Here is a 15,992-nt window from a genome sequence, read left to right as displayed (position 1 = left end):
GTCAACATCAACAGAAGTGTGATAGCGTATTAGCTTCACTATCGAGTTCGAATCACAGCACTCGCCAAGGAAAACATCGTAAGGAAACCTGCATGCCTGAGAGTTCTAAATAATGTTCTCAAAGGTATGTAAAGTTCATCAACCGGACTGGGCCATGGTGGACTACGGCCTTAACCCCTTCTCATAGTGGTAGGAGAGCCTAGCCCTGTAGGAGTGCCGTTAATGGGTCGACTTCATAAAGGAAGTATCTTGGATGTTGCTTTTACGATGTCGGAACGCACCGTGAGTATTTCGCATTAAAAAGATTGTCTGGTGGGAGGCTTCGTCTGTGGCTAGTTACCACACCACCGACAAAGACGTGAAGCTAAGCGATTTTACGTTCCGGTACCATGTCGCGTAGAAAGTTTAGTATAACTGCTATACCTGATTGCATCATAACTTACCAGCAGGTGAGATTGCAGTCAAGGGCTAACTTGTAGGTATAAAAAAAAATATTTGTATCGAGTGGCGCACAAAGAACGAAAAGTAACTTATAATAGGCTACATAAGTTAATATTTTAATTCAATGTATCAAGACCGTTCAAGCATGGAATATTTTTAAATGCATATATGTAATTATACTTTTATACTTTACAAGGTTATTTTAAAATTATAAATAAACCGGTTGAAGTAACGTAGAGTAATACTTATTATATTATTCCACTACAAGTTAGCCCGCTTGACTGCAATCTCACCTGGTGCCGACTGCAATCGAATATAAGAAGATGCAAAAAAACGGTCTAACTTGTTAGGGGTATGGAAGTTGTATTAAACCCTTCATTAGTTTCTCAGCATCGCTAAATTCCGCCGACAGTGGCGTGCACAGGGTTTGTTTTTACCAGGGTATGCATAAAGAAGGACGATGCCATAAAATGGAAAAATCCTTTGCATTTATGAGTTATACAAAAATTTTAGGGTAGGCAGAGCTTTTATGCATGTATGAAGTGCACGCAACTGCTAGCCGAAGCTTTTCACCAGACCAGCACGGCTAGCATGGGCAGGAGACTATTATAGCCTCGGGAAAAGGATAATAATGTATCTTCTCTCACAGTTTTATCAACTCTCACACCACTGGCGCATAAGTTGAAATAATATTATATGTGTACTAATAAACGGGGGGTAAACTTCTCCTATTGAATATTCCCGTGCTTTAGAAGGTGGGTACGTTAATTATATCCCTTTTCATAATCATGGGATATAATCGGGGGATATATTTTCGTTTCCTGCCTATGCTATACCTGCAGAACAAGGAAAATTAAGAAATTATAATTTCCAAATTCTCCCTGTCCGGGAACAAACCCGGGACTTGCCACTTCAATCCCACGGACCAGAGAAAATTCATAAATTATAAATTCACAAATAGATCCCTGGGAACGAACTTAGGACCATCCACTTATAAGACCACACCGCGCACCACTGCGTCAATGGGGCAAAAGAATTGGTACAAAAACTCATTCCTTTATAAAATATGCTTCTATTGTCTATTTCAAGGGCAAAATATATAATTATACGGTTGTATAGAAACTATCTGATCATGAACATTCGATAAATAATATTATGGTCATTGTGTTATATAATTAAATATATAGGTATTTTTTGTATTGTTCAACTAGTACAAAGTCAAAGTTAAAGTCAAAAATATCTTTATTCAAGTAGGCTAAAGTAATTAAAAGTGCCACAGTGACACTTTTCACCTATATGCGTACATAAGAATTACACGGTAGTGAGATGATGGCGATAACCGCATTCGTAAACTTAAAACTAAAGCTACGAGCGTTCCAAACGCGTCCTGGTCTAAGAAGAAACCCAGAACAAACTTAGCCGGGTGTTTTTTTTTGTTATCGTAAGTTAAGTGCTTTCTGAGTCCAAGGCCGTGGGTTCGATTCCCACAACTGGAAAATGCTTGTGTGATGAATATGAATGTTTTCAGTGTCTAGGTGTTTATCTGTATATTATAAGTATTTATGTGTATTCTATTCATAAAAATATTCATCGCTTACTTTGGGGCTAGACGGCGATGTGTGTATTGTCATAGTATTTATTTATTTAGTCAAAACAGTATTAACATATTATATAGTTTTCAAACGTGATTCCATTGGGCTTCACTACAGAACTGGGTTACCAAAAATCTAATTAACCAATTTAATCCTATTACAAAAATACTTTAATAGGATTAGTATTGAAGTGATAGTATTCTTGATAAAGCCTAAAAAGATACAAATATATGATAAACTAGCGGTGCGCCGCGACTCCGTCCTCGTATAAGTCATCCTTAAGGGATAGACATATGCTGTCGCTGACTATTTTTTAGAACTTTTAAAGGGAAAGCACTTTTACTGATTTTTTTATTTTATTGAAACTTAATTCGTTTACAAAAAAAAAAACGCCGATTTTGAAACAAGAAAAGCGGACGAAGAACGCGTGCAACAACTAGTAGTTTGGTGATATTGTTTTGATTTGAATGTCGACTGGCGCTGTGAGCAGTGACCCTGCTTTCTGAGTCAAAGGCTGTGGGTTCGACTCCCGCAACAAGAAAAAGTTTTGTGTGATGAAAATAATTCATCACTTATCTTAGTAGCCATAACACAAGCTACGCTTACGTGCTTAATGTAGTATATATTTATTATTTTTATTACAAATAATGGTATAAAATTAAGACATAAAAGAAACTAACCTCTTCCCACCTAACTCCAAAGTGACAGGAGTCAGGTTCTTGGTCGCTGCCGAATAGACAATCCTGCCGACGTTAGTGCCTCCCGTATAGAAGATGTAATCGAACTTTTGCTTAAGAAGTTCTGTCGTTTCTTCTGGACCACCTTCTACTACTATAAATGCATCCTGCAAGTGTAAAGAAAAATCATTTAAAAATTAAATGAATAAATATACTACGACAATAAACACACCGCCATCTAGCCCCAAAGTAAGCGTAGCTTTTGTTAAGGGTACTAAGACGACTGATGATTATTTTTATGAATAATATACATAAATACTTAGAATATACATATAAACACCCAGACACTGACAAACATTCATGCTCATCACACAAACATTTTTCAGTTGTGGGAATCGAACCCACGGCCCTGGGCTCAGAAAGCAGGGTTGCTGCAAATTGCGCCAATCAGCCGTCAACTTGAAGAAATTGACTTTAACATTCTCTGGAATAATAAAGTGTGGATGGCTACGTATTTCCGTGGTGTTACCAGGTACAAGGTGCCAACTGAAAATCAGCGCTGGCACCTTTTTTTTTTTTTCCTAGGTTGTGCCACATATAACATATGGGGTGTTGTGAATATTGTAATGTGTGGCGGAATGTAAAAAATATTTTTTTCTTTCTTTCTTTCAATTAGGCGGACTGAACGGACGAGGCTCTACTTATATTGAAACACTCATCAAAGCTGTACTAGTAGTGAAAAACTTACATTATCCAAGTATTTGGGCAAGGTTTCAGCTATGAACTTAGCACTGGCCACCGCAAGCTCGCTAGGCTTCAGGATCACGACGTTGCCCGCCGCGATGGCACCAGCAAACGGCAACAGTAGCAACTGAAGGGGGTAGTTCCACGCTCCGATGATGAGGACCACTCCGTAGGGGTCGTTAAAGATTACCACATCGTCGAGCATGTTGACGAAACCTTTTGGTGGCTGTGGAGATACCAAAGATACATTAGTATATAATAGTTAAATAAATAATAGTTTTAATGTTTTTTTTTTTTACAATACACACATCGCCAAAGTACACGTACAACAAGCGAAGCGCTTACGTGCGGAAACTGCCCAGAAGAAGAAGAAGATCGCCAAAGTAAGCGTAGCTTTTGTTAAGGGTACTTACTAAAAGGACTGGGCAATATTTTAATGAATAATATACATATATACTTATAATATAAACATCCTGACACTGAAAATAATTCATGTTGAAAACACAAACATTTTACAATTTCATAATTAACTTTAATCGTTATTAATTAAGTGGCAATTCATTGATCACACTTTTTTTTTTTTTGAGAATCAATTCAGTTTGCTTTTGTAACCTTTTATTATTTAAAATGCTAAATTACTGGCGATACAAAGTACTCTTAATATGTAACACCTTATTTACGTGTATTTTGCAATAAATAAATATACAACGACAATACACACATCGCCATCTAGCCCCAAACAAAGCATAGCTTATGTAAAGGGTACTAAGATAGCTGATGAATATACGCACTGGGGTCCACCAATCCGCACAGGTCAATCGTGGTGGACTACGGTTATAACCCCTGCTCATTAAATTATGGGTTGATATGATGATGATGATGAAATATGTATTTTGCGATAAGACAGCCGATTGGCGCTGTGAGCAGCGACCCTGCTTTCTGAAAAATGTTTGTGATGAACATGAATGTTTTTCAGTGTCTGGGTGTTATTAGTAGGTAGTATATTATCAAGTATTTATGTATATTATTAAATATTCGTCAGGCATCTTAGTACCTATAACACCAGCTACGCTTACTTTGGGGCTAGATGGCGATGTGTGTAATGTCGTAGTATATTTATTTCTTATTTAGATAAACATCAGAGATAATTCTCAAGGTATGCAGGTTTCCTCGCAATGTTTTACTTCAACGTTAAAGCAAGTAGTATTTTAATTGCTTTGGTTATTAACTCCGAAAAATTAGAAGTGCGTGCCGAGGATCAAACTCGGACCCTCCGAAGGGGAGGCCAAAGCTCTCCCCACAAGGCACAAAGACACAGTTTCACTTTACAAGGCTGGCCAAATGCAGATTGGTCAGCGGCGTGCGCTTCATACATGCACAAAAGCACTTTCTGCCCTAAAACTTGTATATTACTCGTATAGGAGGGCAATTTTGCCATTTTATGCCGTCTTTCTGCTTTATCTCTCTCTGCCTATCCTGCTCAAAAGCCCTGTGCACGCCACCGAGATTGGTAGACATCGCACGCATTTAATAACGTTACGGAGCATTGTCAGACTTGTAGGTTACCCATGTTTTCCTTCAACGTCATTGCAAGTGATTTATAATTGCTTAGTTAAAAAAAATATATAACAGCAGTGTTTAAGCAGTAATTTGTTCCAGCATTAGCGTGTTCAAACATAAAAAACAGTCAGCCATTTATGATATATAACTAGTTGTTTCCCGCGGTATCACCCGCGTGACCTAAAATGTCGAAAGCAATGTTATATTGACCATTTTATAAACCTCATATCGTGGCTTAACTATGACAGTTAGATATATTAATTCGCAGATTTTTTAAAGGTAAATAATGACTAGGATCTTCTAGGAGTAGTTTTTATGGAATATGTTTCCTAAACCAAAGGAGATAGCTTCAAGCGATAAGGCCGCCTTTGCGCATATGTTTTTTTCTGTCGTTTATTTTGTTAACCTGGCTTTCTATGTGCAATAAAGACTTCTTCTTTTCTTCTAGTATTCCAGTGTATATTTAGTATGTACCTATGTACCTATCATCAATAGTTTTCTCAGCGTACTAGAATGAATTTTATAGACAACATTTTACCACTTTGCCACGTATTATTGCAATTTTCTTTGCTTAATATGTTACTTCATGATAACCTAATATTTTATTGCTAAGAAATTGTTATAATAAGTCCAAACAAACAAAACAATCTTCCCTTCTTATAATATTAAGTAAGTAGGTATAGAAGTTTAATGATCGATCGATGCATTGTTGGCAGGTCATGTATTTACGAAACATGGACTTTGTACATGTTGCCAGGACGTCGTTATACCAGTCAATGTGATAGTTAGGTATTTTATGTACAATTTGCAGTTTTATGCGATATTTTATGTTTTTTACATACTTATTAATTTTTTGAACAAAGTTGTGACGAATGAGAAGATAGTTAACGTCTCTTTTTGCGTATTTTAGCAAACACCCGACGCAAAAACGGCGTGGTGTTATAAGTTTGACGTGTATCGTTTCCGTTCGGAAATATGTGGCATCATATTTCCCGAACTGATGAACCGATTTCGATTTTGTTTTTTTATCTTTGAAAGTTGCTTTAGGTGATCTAAGCTATATTTGATAAAGTCGATCCAAGCCGCCACAAAATAGCAGATTACATTTTACCTACAACTCCCAAAATATGGATATGAAATGAAGGGCTTGACTAGTAGAATAATGTACATGTGTAGTTAATATTTTTAAATGTTATATGTTTGTGTTAAAATTTCTTAGTCTGAGTGTTTCTTATTTAAATAAATTAAGTATAGTCTAGACTCTAGACTGATAACAATAACATTGTGACCCTATGACCTTGTGTATAATTCGGTTATCAACGCTATAAGGGCACTACACACTGAATGCACGGAGCGCAGTCGGTGTGACGCGTTCCATACAGTGTCATTATATTATACACGGTACGACTAGTAGAAAATTTCGACAGAACATTGACAGACACAGACAGACCGACAAACACCCACTAAGTAATACAATGTATGTAGAATGCCATAGACTAAACGTGGAAGAGATTAAATGCTCTTGAAGTCAACGTGACGGCCGATTGGCGCAGTGGGCAGCGACCCTGCTTTCTGAGTTCAAGGCTGTGGGCTCGATTCCGACAGCTGGAAAATGTAAATGAATGTTTTCTAGTGCCTGGGTGTTTATCTTTAAATAATAAGTAAGTATGTATTTTTTTAATTTTTATAAAAATATTCATCATTCATCTTATTACCGATAACACAAGCTACGCTCACTTTGGGGCTAGCTGATGGCAATGTGTGTGTTAAAAAAAACAAAAAAACGATTTTCAAGAGAAAGTTCAGAACGGATAGTGGTGACTGATGCGGTTTTATGCATAAAATACCCGTAGAAACTTTTAAGGATATACCGATTATCTGCCCTTTCTCAATTCCTACCTTATATAATAAATTGAAAAGTGTGACCCGATTTTGCTCTTCAAACTTGTGAAAACCTGAACCGAGTAACTCGGTAAACTTGGCTAGGGCACATTATGAAAATTAATCTTAAATTGCTATACTCCGCGAAAAGCAGGAGTATCTGTATGGTGTAATTTATAATTTCTCCGATCCTTATACTCGACACCTCCTTGCTCCTGCTTTTCGCGGAGTATAGCAAATTAAGCTTAATTTTCATAATATATCATGGAATTCCGCAAAGTAACGCCTGCTTCTAATCAATACTCGGCCCGGCGACAGTAAACCGAGTAAAATTAGGTACCTAGGTATAATAATGAATATATCTCGGGTATTCGGATTCTTTTCCCTCAACCTCGCGTTAGGCCGGCTCTGCTTTGGTTGCGTTCCGGTACTCTCAATGAGTAACGTAGTTAGAAGTAGAGTCACGAAATTCTCATTAAACATATAATAATACATAGATTGAATATAATAATTCATTTTAATGCCAAAGTAATACATAGAATAAATAAATATATAAATATAATACGACAATACACACATCGCCATCTAGCCCCAAAGTAAGCGTAGCTTGTGTTATGGGTACTGAGGTAGCTGATGAATATTTTTTTATGAATATAATACACATAAATACTTATAATATACAGATAAACACCCAGACACTGAAAAACATTCATGTTACTCACACAAGCATTTTCCAGTTGAGGGAATCGAACCCACGGCCTTGGACTCAGAAAGCAGGGTCGCTGCCCACTACGCCACTCGGCCGTCAAAGAATAATAAATTTCGATGCCAAAGTAAGTTTTTTAAAGGATAACGCGAAAAAAAACGTGATAAAACTTTTAATACCTTTAAACTGGGGCAACTGAATGTAGCCCATTATACAACGCAATATAAACATATGCAATAGTATCCCAGAATGCGCCGACAAACTGGTTTGAAAAAAGGCGAACTAACCGATTTGATCAAACATTCGAACCTGTTATAGCAATGATGTAATCAGAACTAATTACTTACTTTGGATCGTTGTTTTTTTAGAGAAAATTATAGGTTTTAGTTATCGGTTTATAAATGCGAAAGTATGTTTGTTTGTCCTTTATTCACGTCCTAACTTAGGTACCAATCGACTGAATTTTCGTCATAGATTTAGTTGAAAGGAATGAGTTGAGCATGACATAGACCATGGGCGTACTCAGGTTCTGGTTTTCCGGAGGCAAGTGAGATTTTTTGAAGTCGCTGTTTTTTGAAAAAAAATTTAGAAGGCCCTCAGTCAAATTGTATTTTAATTTTTGTCTGTGTGTCTGTACCTTGGCCGCCTTTTTTTTAAACGTATTCATACATTTTCTGTGTCTATAGGAACATACGTATTTATTTACATTAAATATCGTCCTACATTCACGTCGTGACAAAGCAACCAAACGAAACTCATTCGCAGCGGGGCACCGCGGGGCCTAGCTAGTGATATTATAACCGTTTCTCTTAATCGCAAATTAGTGATACTGTTGGTGTTTTAACACGCCTATTCCAAAAAATATTTTTAAATTAATAACAGACTTTAACATACGCCCAGGAACTAAATAGCAAAAAAATATAGGCTAAGATTTGCTACTTTGGGTTACATCATTGTTGATTTTTTAATAACAGCTCGGCCGATTTCTATAAAATTTAAATGGGAATTTTTCAAATCTGTTCAGGCGTCTTCGAGTAATCGGGTAACATACCTACATAAAAAAACAACATGCCGACGAATGGAGAACCTCCTCCTTTTTGAAGTCGGTTAAAAAACTGTCCGTTATTAAACATACCTTTTCAGGCTTGGCCCATTCTTCGAAATTGTTCAGCAAATTGGTCAAATCATTGACGAGGTAGTCGACTTCTAACAGCACCGCTTCAGTCTTGCTGCGCCTCAGGTCCTTCACGAGGGCGTCTATCATAGCCCCCCGGTTCTCCTCGTACATTCGCATCAAACTCTTCAGCTGTCTCTTCCTCCATTCTAAGGGCTTTGTGGTACCGCTGTTATACGTGTCCCGCGCTTTTTGCACAACCTGCAAAGTACTAGGCTACAGAAATCTGCTGATCGAGTTTATTTTCTTTATAGTAGTTCGTAGAAAGGATGCACGTTGGGATCCCAAGGTGCTGGAATGGCAGCCCCAAACTGGTAAGCGCAGCGTTGGTTGACCTCCAACGAGGTTGACAGACGACATTAAGCGCGTCGCAGTTAGCCGCTTGATCTAAGCGGCACAGAACCGTGGAATTTGAAACTCCCTACAAAAGACCTATGTCCAGCATTGGACGTCTTTTGGTTGATATGAGGACCAAGCAGATGGTCCACCTGATGGTAAGTGGAAAACCATCGACTATAAACAGAGCAACAGTACCGCCTTTAGTCCATCTACCTAAAGCGTAGGTTTTAAGCCTAATGAGCCTGGCAGTTACGCTCTTCAGACCGGAATACAGCAATCGTGCTTGGCGGCAGAACTAAGCACGGTAGTAGTACTTTCCTGGATAAGATCTGCCACAAAAAGCTGTACTACTACTGCAAAGCTCTAACCAGGTTGCTCTTCTAATAATTTTAAATGACAATGTGAGATGGTGATAACAAAAAAAGACCTGGCTAAGTTTGTTGTGGGCTTCTTCTTAGACCAGGACGCGTTTGGAACCCTCGTAGCTTTAGTTTTAAGTTAACGAATATGGTTATTGCCATCATCTCACCACCCTGTAATACTCATGTAATGTACGCATCAAAAGTGCCACCTACTTGAATAAAGATATTTTTGACTTTGCCTTTGACTCTACTACTACTATAGGCGATTGTTCATAACTCTAGACTGGTATTGAGAATACTTAAACAGAAAAGCCTAATCGTTACAATTCTTTGCCAAACAATGTCCTGCGAAACATGTTAATGGAAAGTATATTTATAGCTCCAAAGAGAGTCCATTAAATTCTAGAAAATTAAGGTTGAAATGTTATTAATGAGTTTGAAAGTCTTATAGTTACCTCTGGTATATTGATTGGTTTGGGTTTTGAACTCGATAAGGTTCCTGCAACAAACAAGAAACATATAAATATCTATTTTTATGTGTAGTTATCTAATCACAAGATATTATGATTAACTATATAGATATATACTTCATTCTTATCTTAAGTAATATTAATTAGTTTTTACAAAATTTCCCAAAATTACATAACACTAGTAACATACAACAATACAAACATTTAACCTTTCGTTCAAGATATATTTTTCTGTAATAGTATTTTATACAACAAAATCTTGTTTAGTTCGATTCAACATTGATATTCCACCTAAACTGTTAAATATAGAACACAAAACCTTGTTGACTAATGAACCCTAAAAATTAGAGTTGGTGCAAAATATTTTTATAAGATTCTCATAGTAACAAGCATAATATTGAGTATTTATAAACTGATAAAATGTTTATAATTTTTAATGAGTTGGAAATCCATAACCTAGCAATGATTAAGCGATTTTAATGATATAATCATCAATATAATAAAATATAAAAATACAGGTACTGCATTTATTATCGAGACAAAAGGTCAACAAATATGACTTAATTGACTTCAATTTTAGCTTCATTTAAATTTTTCATGTGTGCTCTTATAACTGTATGCAATATACTTAAATATGGTATAAATATTGTTTGGGGCAAACCATTAAACTTGAAACTATTACATAATTCTGTTCTATTCCTGTCCATTTCTTTTCCTTTATGCAGAAAAAAAGTGTATACTTAAATAAATAAAAAGTGTGAGCGTACACTGTACAAGGTACATATAAATCTATAGAATACTAGCGGATCCAAGCACCCAAACGCATACCAAAAAATTCATTCAAATCAGTCTAGCCGTTTAGGAGCAGTTCAGTGACATACACACGCACACAAGAAAATTATATATATATATTTTTAATTAGTAGCATAAATACAAAAATTTTTGTAAAAGAGGGTAGTTATACAAGTACACAGCATAATGTTAGGACGTCTTGGACCACTCTTATCTGTGAGTGTGGCTTGGCTGAGGGCACTATATCTCACATACTATTTTACTGTCCCAAATTCATTTATCCCCTCTATGACATCCTTTCCCGTAGAGTCACCCATCCTTTAAGTGTTAAATGTTATTGTAAATATATATAGAAAGGAATAAAATTAAAGTAAAATATATGTAAATTTTTCATAAATAGGAATTAGTGTCTTTTCAATTGGTTTATTACTCATATTTGTGTTGTCTGTGCTTTCCTAGAACTAACAATATAATCACAACTATTTCTTTATAACCCAAAATTAGCTTTTCATTATTTTCACCATACATTTCTATTCTTTCCCCGGAGATATAATTGTCCCCTGCTCATGAATCCGTGGGAGTGGGACTTTTCCATTTTCCCCATTTTATGGTATATGTTTAAAACGTTAGAGGTAAAATAATTTGTGTCAACTGTAGTTGCTGATGCTTCGATATTAGTCGTGTGTTTCTGATTGTTCTTAATTCGATGATTCTAGTCTATTCCAGGCGATTTGTCGCACAACTGGGCTTAATTGAATCAAAATGTAGAAAAGCAACTAATAATCTTATGTATATATAAATACATTTTAGGACTTCTTTTGACTTGTATTGTTGTCAACATTTTTTGACCTTTGACCATTTATTAAAAAAAGTACATCGACAGTAGTTGACTAAGTGCATTATTGGTTTATTTTAACTTACCTGTAGTCATTGTGCCGTTTAATAAAGTCTTTAATTATTTCTAGCTATGAAAAATTAAAGAAACACTTTGCTAACTTTACTACTTTGTTATTTCACACGATGAGGTAAAACGACACCTTTTCCTGCACAGCTCACAATGGATTATGAAACGGCGACTTTTAACAGCACTCGATACCGAATCAATAATTACTGAAGTGAAGAACGACTTTTAATGTACAAATTTATAAAACGACTGTAAACGAACTAAAGTAAACATCAAACAAGTAACAATCGAAGAATACCGAACTCTGAAGAATGAAGAGCGAATGCGAGTTATTTACTGGTCTGTGATGCGAAGTTCGACAACTGACAAATGACAAGTGACTTACGAATGACGTGTGAATGACGTTTAAAATACACAAGAAGTTTTAGGTATACTTTACTTATAACTTATAGTAGTAGTAGTAAAAGTTCATGCTATGCTTAGTTTTGCTGCCAAGAAGTATTGCTGTCAGCTGTATTAGTGTGCATGGTCTGTTGCGCTCTTCATAGGCTATGGTTTTTCAATCACCATCTACTTTTTTTAATGTTTGGTAATAGACTAGCACGTTGGCACAATCATACGCGATGGAAAGTGCAGATCACAGATGTGGCCTAAGATGGGATTCACTTGCATAGAAGCTGCCTATTCACTCTTATTTTAAAGATGCCCACAGCTCGGTAGGGCTTCCCAAATCCCAGCTACTTGTATAAGAAAAACATTAGTAGTATGCACACATTCTCTTTATTATAAATGTGGAAAATTCCATACTATTCCGTCCGTGCATATTTCGTAAAAAGGGGTACAAAGTACCTACTATAAAAATAGAATATTGCATCGATTGTAAAGCAAACTTCGTACCTGACACGTTGCTAATTTAATAAGACAGGCATTCTATCACAGCAGTTAAAATAGCTACTTGTAATACTATACAAATAAATAGGTAATCTTCTGCTATTCGGACAGGACAGCGACAAAAAAAATTAATCGGTTGTTTAAAAAAAACGCTTTGTATTAATTTATTTAAAACTGATAAATCTGCAGGTTCGAATCGCACCGGTTTTATTAGACACGGATAAAGCAAGCGCGAGATTGTGACCGAACCCTGGGAACGAGGGTTTAATAAAACCAATTCAAATTAAGTAGTCTGTGGGTGACCCTTCTTTTGTATTAGGAATTAAAGTTTAGAATATACTAAATATAAAATGATGTATTGCGAAATATATCATCATTGCACACATTATTTCAGACTTTCGTGAATTCGAAATTCAAAATTACGAGTTAGATAAATCGTACTGCCTGGGGATTTCCGCGTAAATCTAAATCGTAAAGCTCGTATCGTATTGTCAACTTGCAACATAATAATGCTGCTTATGATAGGTTAAAATAAAAACATATCATAAGAAAACTAAAACCGGCACTTCTTTTATTTAATGAAGAAGGAACATTGGAGCAGCCACAATATATAAACAATCTTTGAATGGTTTGTTTAGTTGATGCAACGCTCATCGGGTCATGTAGTTTATAATATTCAAGTGCGATAAGATGAGCTAAGAGTCACTAAGAAACTCCTAAATAACTTCAAACTATGGTATGAGTACCTTCTCACAATGACAAGAGTTTATGCCGCCTCTGTGCACCACGCTGGCCAAGTTCTAATTGGCTCAAATTGGTAGACTCACACCTTTGTCAAAGATCAAGCAAGGCGTGTACGTCTCAAGATGTTTTCCTTTACCGTTAAAGCAAGTGATATTTATTTGCGTAAATTAAAAATGCACATAACTCTGAAGTGTTAAGTGAAGTTTGCATGCCGGGGGCCTTAATTCCCACGAAAGGGAGGCCGGAGATGCGCGAAAAAAATAAAACATTATTAAACTAATAAAAACATTTGTCGTGTGGTGACCACCCCTCCTCTTGCCGCAAGTGTCGTAAGAGGCGATTAAGGGAATAGAACAGAGAACGGGCAGCAGCGTCCTCAGTATACTACTACCATCTGCTGCGATCTCGCTGAATGGGCAAACCCTTCTATTCGTCCTCCTCCTAGTGAACCGTTATAGGGTGTTGATGATGTCATCATCATACACGTAAATTTTATTAACAAATAATTAACATTCTTTGCTTGAGCTTGGTGACCTCCGCATACTTTCAAAATGTTGGAAAACAAAGGCTATCAAAAAATTTTTTTTATTTTTTTTTTAAGTACAGAAGGACTGCGCACCTCTGTGCTTTCTACAGCAAAGGTTGGGTAGCCCTGGTACAGACATATATCATTGGGTAAGAGTTTTCGGTGACTGCAATGGTAGATGACCGCTTTTATTAGGCAGTTTATATGGATTCACAGGCGCCAAAGTAAAATGTGTGAGGTGGTATTGTAAGCATGTGTTATTCACTTAACGTGTATCGTTGCGTTACGGGGTTAGGGTTGCCAAATACATAAATATAAATATATTTTTTTGTACATTACGGGGGTCATTAATTAAATAGAAGCAAATAATTTACTCCAACAGTACCTACTATGTGTTGAAATGTAATCAATTTCTATATTATAAATTGGCCTTTAACCTATTACCTTTGATGCATGGCAGTAAGAAAGTGAGAAAGGAAGTACGGTAATTTAATATACATCTATTAGGTATACATAAATATATCAAAAGATCGTCCTGGAAACGCACAAGAAACGTCTGGGTACAGTTGTAGAAGTACAGTTGCTGAACACTTTGATAAACTGCGACTAGGAAAGCCAAAGCCTATTAAAACTAATATGTATATAACGTTCAAATTATTCAAATGTTTTTCAGTTTAGTCTTTTTGATTGAGGGCATCGTGTCATATTTTAATACTATACGATACTTAATATAAAGTTTACATTTCAATGCTTTAATTATAGTCGATATGGTATGCCATTAATCGGACTAATAGCGAGCCATCTGGCAACCCTAGCTGCGATACACATTACATTAGGCGTGAACTGAATGCTAATAATGACTTTATTACAGGATTATAATTTCTTACGTTATATTATGTTTGGTAACATGCACTCAACTATATTTAGACTTGATAAGAATTTGTAACTTTAGTGAGGAAAGTTTAGTAGCATAACAAGTGAATAAGCTTCTAAACTGGAAGAAGTAATTAATGCTCGTCGAAATTAACCATTTGATTTATGATGAAAAGTAGTGATATTGATTTGTTGAAACTGTGCGTGACGTGTGTTTAATATATAATAATTTAATAATTTAATAATATAATAAATATACTTCGACAATACGCACAACGCCGTCTAGGCCTAAAGTAAGCTGGTGATATAGGTACTAAGATAGCCGATGAATATTTTTATGATTATAATACACATAAATACTTATAATATACAGATATACACCCAGACACTGAAAAACACTGAAAAATATTCATGTTCATCACACAAAAACATTTTTCAGATGTTGGAAGCAGGGTCGCTACCCACTGCACCAATCGGCTGTCAAGTAGAAGTAGTAGAATAGTGGAAAAGTAATTAAAAAAAAGAACCGTGTCTTTTATTACTGATCACTAAGGCAGACTAGGCTTTGCCTAGAAACTAGAAAATTCCCACAGCTTGGATTGATTGATGAAACATTTTCTCCTTTCCGAGAAATGTGTTACTTTCCTTGTCTATAGTAAAGGAATCTAAATAAATTCTAAAAAGATAAATAAACAAAATACATAAATAGTTATAACAAGTATCGTCGTGGTACACAGTTTTTTTTTGACTACTCAAGACTTTTTGTTTATAAAATTAAAATTAAATTTTTAAGGAATTCGAATGCCTACAAGGCATCAAAAAAAAAAAAAAAAGAATCCGATCGCGTCGCGATCTTAAGACCTAGAGCACCTATCTAGGGTACACACGATCTTATTTGGACAGTGTGCAAGGCTATTCCGTAAGGCCATTTTCTTAATTCGACATCTGAATCCGTGATGAGTTTGCAAAAATTTCTATTTTGTAAAACTCCATAGCGTGCACTTACGAATGCGACGGTGAAGTAAAGTACTCGGTGGAACTAATTTAACGTTAGGCATTGGTGTTTTGTGATCATCATCATTATATTCAAATGTCATTTCTTTAAAGTGGGCCTACTTTTGAAACGTCAAGTCTGTCTGTTTGTTGTAAATCTTAATATCGCCGTTCGAAAGGTAGATTCCATCTAGAAGGAGCCTTTTAGCGTCTTTTTTATAGTTGGTTAATGATATAAGTTCTTAATTGAGATGCATAATTAAACGCGAGCCTTAAACCTGTCAGGAACCTGTTGGTAATAAAACAAATATATTAAGGTAATA

At 35.9% G+C, this 15,992-nt stretch overlaps 1 protein-coding gene across 3 annotated transcripts in view; it reads right to left on the bottom strand.

The window, feature by feature from the left end:
- Positions 1-15,992, bottom strand: part of LOC120632976 (aldehyde dehydrogenase, dimeric NADP-preferring) — a 48,477-nt gene that overhangs the window by 12,903 nt on the left and 19,582 nt on the right. For 2 of the 3 annotated variants that reach the window (XM_039902981.1, XM_039902983.1), the window contains exons 2-5: positions 9,932-9,975; positions 8,737-8,976; positions 3,459-3,680; positions 2,714-2,877 (exon numbers count right to left, since the gene is read on the bottom strand). In XM_039902981.1, coding sequence (XP_039758915.1) covers positions 2,714-2,877; positions 3,459-3,680; positions 8,737-8,976; positions 9,932-9,975 — 670 coding nt within the window. Of the gene's footprint in view, positions 1-2,713; positions 2,878-3,458; positions 3,681-8,736; positions 8,977-9,931; positions 9,976-11,659; positions 11,984-15,992 lie in introns of those variants that run through there. The other variant, XM_039902984.1, reaches the window with a different exon arrangement.

Source organism: Pararge aegeria, chromosome 21, assembly GCF_905163445.1.
Source record: "Pararge aegeria chromosome 21, ilParAegt1.1, whole genome shotgun sequence".
Lineage (NCBI taxonomy): Eukaryota > Metazoa > Arthropoda > Insecta > Lepidoptera > Nymphalidae > Pararge > Pararge aegeria.
The sequence above is the reverse complement of the archived record's forward strand: the minus strand, read 5'-3'. Positions and strand labels throughout refer to the sequence as shown.